At 45.4% G+C, this 13,571-nt stretch overlaps 1 protein-coding gene across 1 annotated transcript; it reads left to right on the forward strand.

The window, feature by feature from the left end:
• The first annotated feature begins 11,712 nt into the window (after window positions 1-11,712).
• LOC120497650 (parathyroid hormone 4-like) lies at window positions 11,713-12,304 on the forward strand. The gene has a single exon (XM_039699401.1). It carries the CDS (start codon window positions 11,861-11,863, stop codon window positions 12,239-12,241), a length of 381 nt encoding a protein of 126 aa, XP_039555335.1. The 5' UTR covers window positions 11,713-11,860; the 3' UTR covers window positions 12,242-12,304.
• Window positions 12,305-13,571: the final 1,267 nt, after the last annotated feature.

Here is a 13,571-nt window from a genome sequence, read left to right on the forward strand (position 1 = left end):
GGCTAGTCCTCTCCCACGTGATGCGGGGCGAGAGCGAATCAGAGGGCGCCGCTGCGCTGATTGACAGGTGGCGTCACGGCGCGCGCGCGGGCGGGCGGGATCTTGGCGGTAATGGCGGGAGCGCTGAGGGGGCGCCGCCCGGGCCGGGAATCAGAGAGCGGTGCCGCCCCCAGAACTGCTGCTTTTCCGGTTAACGTGGAAAATAAAGTTTTATTTCCTTGTGTCTCTGGCCCCATGAGGTCCCTCCCGCTAGGGTTTACACCTCTGAACGCTTCAGTTCTCTCAGAGCCATTTCTCCCCCTGAGCTTTAAATAAATGCGTTGAGCAAACTGCTGTAAGGCGGAGTTTTTGGTAAATTTTATGTCCGGGCTTGGCTTGGCTTACTGAGGCACAAAGGACGGAACTGATTTTTTTTTTTTTTTTTTTGCGTTTGAGAAAACGAGAGGATTTGAACGAGGAGTTTCAGTCACAGATACGCAGTGCTGATGATGTGCTTTGCCAAACTCATTCATACTTAATACTTGTACATACAACATGAGTTTTAACCTCTAATTACACAATTAACTTGCTCCAAAGGGTTTCCCTTTTATAACAAACCTCCTGATTTCAGTTATCAGGTAATACAAGAAATCCACCCAGGGTTGCTGCTGCAAAAACCTCCCCTCACAGCCAGGCTGGGTTTAATCCAGACTTAACTCTTTGCCATGGGCCAGAGAAGACAAACTTATCTGGTACAGGTATAGTTAATAATACTTTAAATCATATCATATGCAAAAAGGTATTTTGAAGTACAAAATAGTGCTGGTTGACTCTGCTTTCCAAGCAGGAGCTGTGCTGAGGATGGGATGTCCTCGTCTACCAGAATTCCAGATACCCAACTGGAGTTAAAAACAAACAGCTGATATAATTAATTGGAATTTTCAAAAATCTTTTGCGGCATCTCCCATTATTTTTAAGAGCTTTTTCTCGGTAAAATCCTCAAAGGATCAAAACTGGCCAAGGGACAGAAACACAACAATGATTTTGAGGTAATGACTGCTCTAAGTATCTTAATTGTGTATACAGTTACGTGAGAGTTACCTGCCTTTAATTAAGGAAATCTAATCCATTGTAATCTAAATTAGCTGATGGCTAATTTCCTGAGGCAACACAAACAAAGGAAATAATTTGAAGGTTGGAGCTGTTCAGCCATTTCACTTTGTGACTTCTTTGAGAAGGTGATTTCCAGCACTCGCCTCCCTTCTCCAAGGGGGTTTGCAACATTCCCAGACCCTCCTCACATCACATAATGTGCATTTCAAACATGATTTAAGTTTTGCAACAATGGATATTTAAAAAAGAAACAGAACAAATATTAGAGAGCAACTTGGACAACCTTGTAATCCTAGCATAACTTTTAATTTCATACCAAAGTTACACATGATGTATGAAGATAATTCCAGGTGACAGACTTGGGAACAAAGGATTTATGCAGAAGTCAGCTCACCTGCTGCAAAGCAAACAGAGCACTCAGCACTCACCTAGCACGTCACCTGCTCTATTCAAGCACTTCTTCCCTGGGGTTAAGCCTGTCACCACATTTTATAAATCACAGTCCACAAAAATCACATCATCCAAACATCATCTCTTTTCAGTTTGGTTTTGGTGTTATTCAGAAGCTGAACATGGCCCACCACGGGGCACAAGGCAGAGGTCAGAGTGCTCAGCCAAATTCCCAGAGCTGGGGTTGGGATGTGCCAGCACAGCCACACAACTCTTGAGTCATTCCAAAGCCAGTGCTTTGATTGAGACCCAGATCTGGTCCCCAAACCAGCCCTGTGCATGTCACATGTGGTGGAAACTTTGTGCTGCATCACTTCCCTCCTTCCATGGTTGTGAGTGTTTGGAAAATCTGCTGTGTTTGGAAAATCCTGCTGTGTTTGGAAAATCCTGCTGCATTGCACTCACTTGTGTCCAGTGTTACTAGTTAAATGTTTTATAAACCCCCAGACCAGGATCCAAGACCACACTGCTCTGGAGTAAGGTGTTCCAGTCAAACTGTTGTCGTGGTTTCTGAGATTTCAGTCTCAGAGGAAAATGAACAGATTCTAGATGTTATGATTTCGAAGAAACCTCAGCTGTGTGAGCCAAATTTAAGGGATCACCGAACCACAGAATATCCTGAGCTGGAAGAACCAACAAGAACCATCAAAAATCTACTCCTGGCCCTTCACAGGACACCCCAGAATCCCACCAAGTGACTGAGAGCATTGTCCAAACTCTCCTGGAGCTCTGGATACCTCAGGAAATAGATAATATTTACTAGAGAACACTTCTATCTGCAAGAGGATCTCTTAGAGCTGCTCCTCAAGCAAAACCAGACACCAACAAAAACAGTTATTTACTGGCACGGTTCTGCCCACAGAAAGGCCTTTTGTGGGAAATGTCAGTGCTCAAACACAACAGGAACTGGTGGAGGGGATGCATCTTCAGTCAGAAACCAACTGCACATGGGCACATCTGAGCCTGCTGTCACGAGGTTCCTGTGGATTCGCCCCATTTTCACATCCTGCCCATCCTGGCCAACCCTGCTGAAAGCTGTTTTCTGAAGAAGCAGCCTGATCTTTAGATATATTTCAGTGCATGAGCTTATTCCCACACACTCTTCTGTTTAAAGGGTACAAGTCCCGTATTTCCTCACTTTTAAAACATATTTTTACACAGTGAAAGCTTTTCTCTCTACCTCAGGCTTCATATAAAGAGAGAGGAAAACAACAGACTGTAATTTATATGTCACAGACCTAAAGTGAGGCACAGCACCAAGCACAGCATGTCCCCAAGACTCAGCACTTGGGGATTAATCAGTGTGACATTTCTTTACTTGGATGACATTTAATTGCTCTTCCTTCATCCTCACCTTTCCAGGTGTGAGGCTTCTGCCACTGTTGGGGTCTCATGGCTAAGATATTGACAGCACAGTGACATTCTCTTGCAGGGACAGGTGCCAGAGAGCTCCTTTTCATGGAGACAGGGCCCATGGCACTGGGAGACATCCCTTCTTTTTGTAGTTTCTTTTTTTGTGGTTTTTAAATTTTTTTTTTGTTTGGGGTTTTTTTTCCTGTTTTTGTTTTTATTCAGGTGATGTCTTCAGGAGAGTTCTGCAGCACTGTGGAACCTGGGATAAGCTCAGAGACTCCAGTGGGTGTTACAGAAGCTGCAAAAGGGACCTGAGGCTTTGTCTCAGCTTCACCTGGATTTGTTTTGCACAAATAAAATATTCCATCTGGAGACTATTTGGGGCAGAAAAGAGAACCAGCTCCAGGCTTGGCTTCAGGGTAGGTTTTGCTTGCTATCATGCTCAGACAGAGCTGTGAGTCCCAGGAGCTTCTGTAGATCTGGCTTGAAATCAGAAAATGGAAAATGAAAACAGTGAGCCTGAGTCACTGCTGTTCAACTCTAATTTTAATTCCCTGGAAGATGGGAGTTTTCTCCGGAATGACGCAGTACACAGTGCATAGGAGCCACGATTTCAAACTGCTCCTGCAACAGTTTTCCCCCTCCCAAATGAGATTGCTGGCACCTCTCCAGATGGCACAGGACTGTCCCCAGTGACATGGAGGTGACACAGAAGAGCTGAAAGCACCCAGAAAGGTGGGGAAGCCTGGAACTCCCTTCTGGGAGCTGAACTTCACCTCTTGGAATGGTTATGGGAGCTGTGGGTCTGCTGGCTCCTTCCCTGGGGACACAGAGCTGGAGGTGCCCCTGGAGCACCGAGTGCAGGTGTGATGGTGCCAGAACCTTCGTGGTTTGCTGTGAGGTGTCATTTGCTCTGTGTGTGAGTGGGGGAGGCCAGGGAGGGCACACAGCCCTGCTGCTTCTCCAGCAGCTCGGGGCAGCTCTGTTTGCCCTGAGCGTGGTCACAGCGTTTCCTCTCGGCAGGGCGGTGCCCGGCTCTCCACACAGCAGCTCACAGGATTTCGGGTCTGCTGGGCTAAGAGCAGTAAGGGGAAAAAAAAAAAAAAAAAAAAACAACAACAACAAAAAAAAACCACAGCCCAAAAATAATGATAATGAAAAAAGAGTTGATGTTTTCGTCAGGGAAGCAGGAAGACTTCCGGAGCCCACACTCCTGTTACTGGTGACTAACAGAGAACAGCACACGGAAAAAATTCCTCAGATCTCTCAGCCCTACAGATAGAGGATCCCTTTGATGCAGCACAGTCTTTGTTTAATTAAGTTTTCAAATCCCAGGCCAGAGGATCCCCCTTACCCTAACGAGGCTATTTGCACATTTGCTTTGCTTTCTGTTCCCTCCCCCAGTTCCTTCTCCCCCCTCAGCTGGGCCTCCAGGCTTTCTCTTCCCTTTTCTTTCATGCCCTGCAGCAGGCCATATTCCCTTCCTCCCCCACCTGGCTCCCCGGGGAAAGGACTGGAAAGCAAAACAAAAGACTCACTCCCTGGGAAACTATAATTGGCACAACCCTCCTGCTCCAAAACTCCTGCTGAAGGTGAGGGAAGAGCGAAAGGCCCTCCCTGGAAAGGCCTCCCATGCAGGGAGCAGGAAAAGCCGGATGTTATGAATAAAAAGTTATCTATTTTTTTTAGGTTGCAGAGTTAAAAACAAGTCAAACCAGTGCTGTTAAGTTAGTTTCATTGTTAAGAGTTCATCTTCAATTACCTGTTAATGGTTGGTGATGAACCATTGTCCCCCTGATGCTTGCCAGGGAGGGACACCGGGCCCCTCCAGGTACCAGGAGAGTGGGAGTGGCATTAGAGCTAGTATGCAGATGAGAAATGCATTGCGCCCCGAATTTTGCAGTTTTCCAGGAAAACCCCTAAGAATTACGAGCCAACATAGAACTGAGTGACCTAAGTGACGTCTAAGGATGGGAGCGTAGTCCAGTGCCTGCTTGGATCCTTTTTGCTTCTCACCCTAACCTGAAAAGATGTTGATTAAAGACACGACCCAAGGTGTTGGACCAAAAAGGCAGAATCTCCTACTCTCTCGTGAGGACGGAATCCCCAGCTCTGTCTGCGACGTCGATTTCTCCCCACCTGAGCTGATTCTTCTTAATAAAGGCATTAAAAAGGAGAAAGATCTCCTGCCCATTTATTTCACCGGAGGGAGGGAGTGAAGTCTTTGAAGGCAAGGCTGAAACCTTTGATGGTTCCAAGAATGCTGTGGAGGAGGCCCTGAGGGACCAAGCTCTGGTCAGCCCCAATCCCTCCTTACCTCCTCCTGTACTGCTCAGGCCTCTCACAGAAGTCAACTTATCCCAGCTAAAAATATCCCCTGAGAGTGCTGGTGGTACGATTTCTCCCTGTGGCATCAGCACTGACCCCATCCCAGCTGGGAACATTTCCTCCTGGGTGAGTGCCTGGAGAGTGCAATGGACACATTTTATGTTCTCTTTAGAAATGCTGTATCTCTCATGGATATAGAGTAACCCTGGCACAGTCTCACCTTGGGGAAATGTCACAAAGTGACCCTGGTTATTCTGACTTCTGAGTCCTTGGTGGAAGGAAATGGCTGGTGGAGGGGCAAAGCCATGGCATTGTGAGGTGCCACAAAGTGACAACCATGGTCATTCTGATTTCTTCTGAGTCCTTGGGTGGAGGAAAATGGCTGGTGGAAGAGGAAAGCCATGGCAGTGTGCTGTGACCACCAGAACCCTCTCCAACTGCCCCCGTCCTGATCCCACGTCACCATCTCTGCTTGAGGTCACTCAGTTGGTGTTTTTCCGGTGGAGATGTCAATAACTGCTTCCAATGAAAGCCCGTTGTACGCTGGAGACTTGAAAAGTTCATGAATGAATTGTCCCAGATGTTTCTCACAGGACTTTGGCCAACACTTATTAATCCTTGAAGATGTAACCAAGGGATCCACAGTGGATAATTTGGTGTAACAGTGTAAGTGCTGCCCTGGAGACCCAGACGTGAAGCTGGGCCCTGATCTACCAATATTTAACGAATGTCAGCCTTAATTGGTGACACACTCTAATGGGTGAAACTCTCCTTAATGATCAGGACTCAGGCAATGAAATCAGGAATGTTTATTGGGTGTCTCGGACACTGTGGGGCTCAGATAAGCTGCCTTGAGGAACACAATGAAAAGCAATTTGGTGTCCATGGAAGCTGGAGAGCAGAGGCTGTGAAGCCCTGTAAGGGGCCTGTGTGTGCAGGACAACGTGTCTGCATCCACCTGAGCAGGAACACAGCCCTGTGCCTGTGGGAAAGGAATCCATGGCTTCGGAAAACACCGAGCAAATGATCTTTGCAATCCTCCCAGAGGTGACAAATACAAATACATTCACTGTCTTTCACTTTGAGAAGCAGGAACTGGTCCTCTTAAGTAGTTCCAGCCTAATGATCCAGCCACATCCTGAGTATCCAAATTCTATTAAAATCACCTGCTTAGAGGTCATACAGTGAATATAAAACCTTGTGTGGTGTCAGCTTGCAGGGTTTCAAAACATATTGGAATTTGGCTTTTTGCCTGTATTACCACTTAGACTTTTATTGTTTAGCAAGTTTCTCCCATTTTCCAAGATTTCAATTTTTTTTTTTTTTTTTTACTGTACAATCAACAGATTTAAATTAACATTGTACTGAATGTTAAAATCCAGTGGAATCTTATTCTGGTTGCCCAGAGCAGCTGTGGCTGCCCCATCCCTGGAAGTGTCCAGGTCCAGGCTGGATGGGCGTGGAGCAGCCTGGGATGGTGGAAGTTGTCCCTGCCACGGCAGGGGTGGGATGGTGGGCTTTAAGGTCCCTTCCAGTCTAACCACTCTGGGATTTTATTATTCACCAGCTCCTGAGATTTTCTGTGAGTAACTTGAGCTTGCTTGAACATGTCCAGAGGAGGGAAACAAAGCTGGTGAAGGGCTTGGAACACAAGCCCTGTGAAGAATGGCTGAGGGAGCTGGGGTTGTTTACCCTGGAAAAAAGGAGATTCAGAGGTGACATCACTCTCTACAACTCCCTGAAAGGTGGCTGTGGTCAGATGGGGGTCTCTGCTCCCAGACAACCATGAACAGAACAAGAGGACACAGCCTCAAGCTGCACCAGGGGAAGTTTAGGTTGGACACCAGAAAAAATTCTTAACTGAGTGATTGGGCACTGGAATTGTCTGCCCAGGGAGGTGGTGGAGACACCATCCTGGGTGTGTTTAAAAAAGCCTGGATGTGGCACTCAGTGCTGTGGTTTAGTTGGTGAGGAGGTGTTAGGATATAGGTTGGACTAGATGATCTTAAAGGTCTTTTCCAACCTGGTTCATTCTGTGATTCTGTAACTGGGCTTTGCTGACTGTACATTGCAGGTGTCACCAGTACTGTTAATTTAGATCCTCTTACCCAACTCAGGGTCCACACCTGAGCCATGAGAACAGAAAAGGAGCAAAATCCATTTCCACACCAGAGACACTTTTCCTGATCAGCCCTGGAACAGTTGGATATCCCCTGTCCATCATCTTGGGGCAGAGCAAAGCTCTGTCAGAATCAAAAGTTCTCACAAAACAGGAGAGACTGCAAAGGAAGAAGAAACTGCCTGCAAAGCTGTGATCTTGTCCTTAGTCAGAGCTGAATATTTTAAAATCCAAGATTTATTATTGCTGGAGCTGTCTCATCTCCCTGGCACAAGGTCTTAGTCACAGAGGGCTGTGCAGCCCATTCCTTTTGTTCCTGAGCTCTCTGGGCTGCTATAAAAGGTGCTCAAGGGCACTTGGTGTCACTGCACTGGAGCATCACCACAGGCTGGCAGGAGACTCTGCAGGTCAGGACTTCCCTGGGACCCAAACACCACCATCAGTAAGTGCATAATGTTCCTTTTGTAGCTGGGAGATGCTTTTAATTAATGTAGAGTTTAGTGTTGATCACAGTAGCAAAGTGTCATTTCTTTATTGTGTCTGAGCAGTTCTGCATTAGCATAACTTCAAATATCCCTCAGCATTTAATACACACATCTCTATGTATATTTATGTGCATGTATCTGCATTTAATACATGTGTTTTTCATCAGAACTAATACCCACTTGTTATTTCACATCTAGTTTGATTTCTGCATATTGCCCAAGAAAATTACTCACAAATTACTAGGGCAGTATTATTAAGAACAAACTTGTTACAAGCAAACACAGAACTGATGTGTATTTATGTTCTATTAATGTATAATTTGCTTTGTTATCCAGCCACTGACAATATTCAAGTATAAAGACAAGTCTTTTGAGGAGATGCTGAGGTTTTTTTATTATCCCAAATTTCTTCTGCACAGAATTATTCCTACAAAAAATTGTACAGGAACTTGTCTTTACTACTCTCACATAACCATTTTAATGCTACAGCTTTTGTTTTGTGGTTCCTCCAGGTTTTGATGTAACAATTAATACAGGAATAAAGGGAGCCAATTGGCTGGAGCCAATCCTAAAGCAGTGTTCTGTCATTAGCACCAAAAATGCAGAAATTTTAGGGCTAGACCCGGCAATAAAGGTGTGGTGGGGTTGAAGGGATGGGTAGGTATGGGTGTACCAATGCCATGAGCAGATCTAGAGCTGGATGAAATGATAACACAGATTAAAATAATAATTTTTAATTGCACAATTATATCTTCTAGTTGTACCTTCCCTAAGCCAGAAATCCACTTCTTCACAGAAAAGAAATCCAGCATCAGACTAATATAATCCTGGATATTTGGGTGTCAGCACTTGTCTTGCTCATGGAAAAGTTGTGTTATTGAAGGCCCAAACCCCAGGGCTATGAACATGTTTTAACTTGATATTCCTGTTCCACCTTAAATACCTTTTGTGTTTCTTGATTTTCAGCAATCCTGATCTTTGTGTCAAATTGCTGTGAAGTTTTTTTGATCAGGAGAGTCTCTTCCAAGTCCTAAAATGATTTTCTGTGCTTGCAAATGCACAAGAGTTCAAAATGTTGGGAGGCAACAGTGGGAAAGGAGATTTAGGACTGTAAGCAAGGAAATGCATAAGTATCCTGTGAATCCTGTCCATCCTTTCCTGTGTACTTTACAAATCCACGGGTCTGGGATGATGTGGGAGGTCCTGGGGTGTTTTACCACAGCACAGTGCTCCACTCTCACCCTTGCTTAAAGGCTGAAATTCATTTTGTCAGGTGAAAGCAAGAACAGAGAAAAAGATTTCTGATCACATTGTCAGCTTCTGGTCCTGTGGAGCTGATTTAAAGAAGAGAGAAAATGTTCCTGCCCCAGAGATCTCTGCAGACAGTTACATTTTTGGCAATTCTTTTTTTTGCTTGTTTTGCAATGGGCCAAGACCTTGAAACGTAAGTAATATTACCTTTTTTTTTCATTGATATCATTAGAAAACTGCTCACTTTTGATTTCATGGGCTGTGTTCTGCACTGCTCTTAGATACTCCAGGCATGGCAGAAGAAAAATTTGATGTATTTGATACAGAACCATTTTACTTCACCCTCTCTGCAGTATAAAATTAGACCAATTGCATTTTTAGATGTGTAACATGGACCACATCTCAGCTGTCACTTTTAAACAGTGTGGCAAATCACATAAGGATGTTCAACAGAAGCCATGGAGATGGCACATGAAATTCCATATTTAGGTTCCCATTCAGATCCAAATCTGCAGTAGGAGCCTATAGCTGCAGTTAGATCTTATCTAAGCAGCCTGGAATCCTGAAACATTTGCATCTGAGATTTAGCCTGCCCTCCTCAGTCAACAGTTGACTCAAAAATTTTGCTGTATCTGAACAAAATAGGAGTTTGGTTTTATTTCATGGACATCAGTGATTTCAGGCAAATCACTCCTGAGTTTCAACTCTGGAAGGAAAGAAACAAACCCAAGAATTCTGTAACACTGAGGTGATGGAAAGGGAGCCTTATTCTGCTATTGAAACCTCTGAAAAGAATCTAAATTTGGGAAAGACCAAACTGTCAGTCTCCCCAGTTTAGCTTCCTTAAGAAAGAGGAGATTCAAGGCACAGCTTTGGGAACAGCACAGCATTTCAGCTCTGTTGGAATCTGAAATGCAGGGAACTCTCAGAACTTTGGGCCTGCAAGCCAAAGCTTAGAATTAAACACAGGATTTGATCTTATACTTTAGAAAAGGCTTCCAAACTGAGGTGCTAGAAGTGAGAATGTGGATTTATAGTTTAAAGCAGAGACACATTAAACTAAGTAGAAGAAAGTTTAGAGTTTTAAAGTACTGTAGGTTTGTATGTCAAAACATAATTGGCTAAGAAAGCTTACACTGTAGCATGAGTCCATAAGAGGAAATATTTAAAGATTAAGTAAAAACCATAAATATCCTTGTTGACAGTGTTTTATTAGTTAATAAATCCTTAAAAAGTCTTATAACTAGAGGTCTTGAGACTTTCTGAGCCTTCTGAGTGAAGATGTGACCCAAACTCACCCTTCCTGCCTATGCAGAAGATTAAAAAAAAATCACACCATCTAAAACAACTAAAAAGTCCCATCTCTAAATTAATTCAAAATTCCTTTAAAGTCCCCACAAGCATCCCATCTGCAGGAATTTTTAGGCTTCCTGACAGGCTGCTGGAGCCTGAGGCACCTCCAGTGTGTCAGAACCCAGGACATCCCTCTGGGTGCCCTGGATGGCTCAGTCTTGAGACTTTCTGAGCCTTCTGAGTGAAGATGTGACCCAAACTCACCCTTCCTGCCTATGCAGAAGATTAAAAAAAAATCACACCATCTAAAACAACTAAAAAGTCCCATCTCTAAATTAATTCAAAATTCCTTTAAAGTCCCCACAAGCATCCCATCTGCAGGAATTTTTAGGCTTCCTGACAGGCTGCTGGAGCCTGAGGCACCTCCAGTGTGTCAGAACCCAGGACATCCCTCTGGGTGCCCTGGATGGCTCAAAATCCTGGCAGGGGCTCAGAGACCCTGGCAGGAAACCAAAGACACTTGGGAATTCAATCTCAACCCATGGAGCAAATTACCAACTTTATATGAAGAATTGCAGGTCACAAAAGTTTAAGTAGCATAACAGTAGTTGTCACAGGGTGAAAGGTGAAATTTTGAAGAATTTTACTATGGGGATCTAGGGGACAAGATGGAGGGATTTGGGCACTGTCCTGTCCTTCTTTCTTCTTCTTCCTAGCTTCCATCTTCATGGAGATGGTGGCACTTTGGGATTGGTGTAGAGTAGGAAGTCACTGTCTAACATAGGTGTAACATATAACACAGGTGATAGGTATTGGAACATAACTGTAAATATCAAATATGTGGTTTGTAGAATAAAAGACAACACCAGCCCTGCGGGAGTGCAGCGTGCCTCAGACTGACCTGTCAGCAGGCCAGACAGAAAATGTTTTAGATAAGAAATAATAAACAACCTTGAGAACGTGAGCCGAAGACTTCTGACTTTTTCTTCGACAGTTGGGTTGGGGAAAAGAGGCTTTTATCACAGCTCGGGTCTTGTCTTGGCAGACACCCCATGTGCGAGGACACGAGGCTTGACTCCATTTTGCTCAGAAGGCTGATTTATTATGTTATGTATTATACTAAAATACTACATTAAAACTATACTAAAAGAACAGAGAGAGAAGAAGATCAGAAGGCTACAAAGACAAGAATAGAATAGGAATGCATAACAAAATCCTGTGACTGCTCACAGCCTTGGCACAGGGGGCTGTGACTGGTCACTAATTGAAAACAATCCACATGGACCAAGGGAAGACGCACCTGTTGCATTCCACAGCAGCAAATATTGTTTACATTTCTTTCCTGAGGCTCTCAGCTCCTCAGGACGGGAAAAATCCTAGCAGAGGATTTTTCATAAAATATCATAGCTACACTCGGGGTCACCTCGACCAGAGGCGATCCCGAGACAGCGCTGCTTCCCCAGCGCAGAGAAGCGTCGGGGACCGACGGATGCGAAGCAGCATCCCCGGCCTGACTGGCGTTCCTCCCTGCAGCAGGAGGGCACTGGCCGAGCACCAGCTGCTGCACGACAAGGGGAGGGCGGTGCAAGGGCTGAAGCGGCTGCTGTGGCTGCAGCACGCCCTGGGTGCCGTGCACACCGCCAGCAGCCGGGAAATCCCGCTGCCCAGCGCCGGCTGGGACGTGCAGAAGAGCCGAGATCCCTCCGATTCCAACAGCAGCGAGGGAGGTGAGGCTTCCAGCCTGGTGAGGACTCCAGCTTCCAGCCAGCTGCTGGGACCGATGGAAGCTCAGGGCCTGCTCCCACTAAAGCTGGATGGGAGGATCCCAGAGGGTAACTGGAACCCACAGCGCCTTTTCGAGCCCCTTTGACCACTCCCAGCAGTGTCAGCCCAGCGTCTGTGCCTCGCTTTACACGGGCACTGCTGGAGGGAACAGCTCCAGAACAAAGGGGAACAGCAAAATGAAAACCCTTAAGGGCACTCACTCCTCCAGGTGTTCTCAGAGACCCTCCCACAGAGAGTTAGGGTCAGGGTTAGGGTCTTCTCCCATCTGAGCACTCTGACTGTGAGATCCAGAACTCCAACAGGTCCCCTCTCTTCCCCCACCAGGGCCCTCCATCATCCCATCCATCCATCCATCCATCCATCCATCCATCCCATCCTATCTGTCCCATCCATCCATCCCCATCCCATCCCCATCCCATCCCATCCCATCCCATCCCATCCCATCCCATCCACCCAGCTGGGGCTCCTGGAGCTCACCCTAGCAGGAAGTTTGGGTCATTAATCTGCACATTCACAGCCCAATGTTTTGACCAAGAACTTTAATACAGGTTCTCTTCCATTCACACCTGCCTGCAGCAACTTCACACTCTGCTCTAGTAGTCATTTTTCTTATACTGAATTACAAAGGATTTTCCCTGCTCCCTCAGCATGCACACTGTTTTAAACATCTCAGACCCTCAGGTTTTCCTTTGTTTTCTCGGGTAGAAGTTGGCAGTGGTCCCCATTCAGCAAAGCCCCAGACACCCACCTTGTTCTGCTGGTGGAGGAGATGAGAATGAGCTTTCAGGGTCCCTCTTTGAGCCTTTTGTTCCACACTTCATTTTCTTTCCTCAAGTGAAATCACCTCCAAGAGCTCCCACAGCAGCAGGACAACAGATTCATGAGGCCACCTGTGTGTCCTGAGAGGTACCACTGGATTTTGCTGTTCACCTTTGATAACAAACAGATCATGTCTGTCTAAGCAAAGCAAAGTCCACTTTAACTGTAAAGTCAGTCTTTCAGAAGTTAAATCTGTGATGTGTGTTACAAATATATCAGCTTTTCCATTGTGTAGGGACGCTGTTTTAAATCCTGAAAAATTTCCTCTATTGCTGATAGACTTCAACTGTGCTGAATGTAGCTCTCAGTGATTAAAATGTCAATAATAAAAACCCTTTTCACCCTCTTAATTGCACCTGGTTTTTAATTTTTTTTGGTAGAAATGTAAATAAAATGAAGCACAATGACATTTTCCCAGTGTCTCCACACACCTGGATGAGTATGGGATCACATTTCTTTTGTTATGTCATTCCTCACAGCTCCCTATTAGGTTCTCCAGTCAAACCATTATTGAAGCTGATGGTTTCAGACATTTCAGACGAGTTGGGAGGAGTGAGATGAAAATGGGTTGTGCAGCCCAAGCTGTACAATGAGTT

This window comes from Passer montanus, unplaced genomic scaffold (genome assembly GCF_014805655.1).
Source record: "Passer montanus isolate IOZ18808 unplaced genomic scaffold, ASM1480565v1 scaffold132, whole genome shotgun sequence".
NCBI lineage: Eukaryota > Metazoa > Chordata > Aves > Passeriformes > Passeridae > Passer > Passer montanus.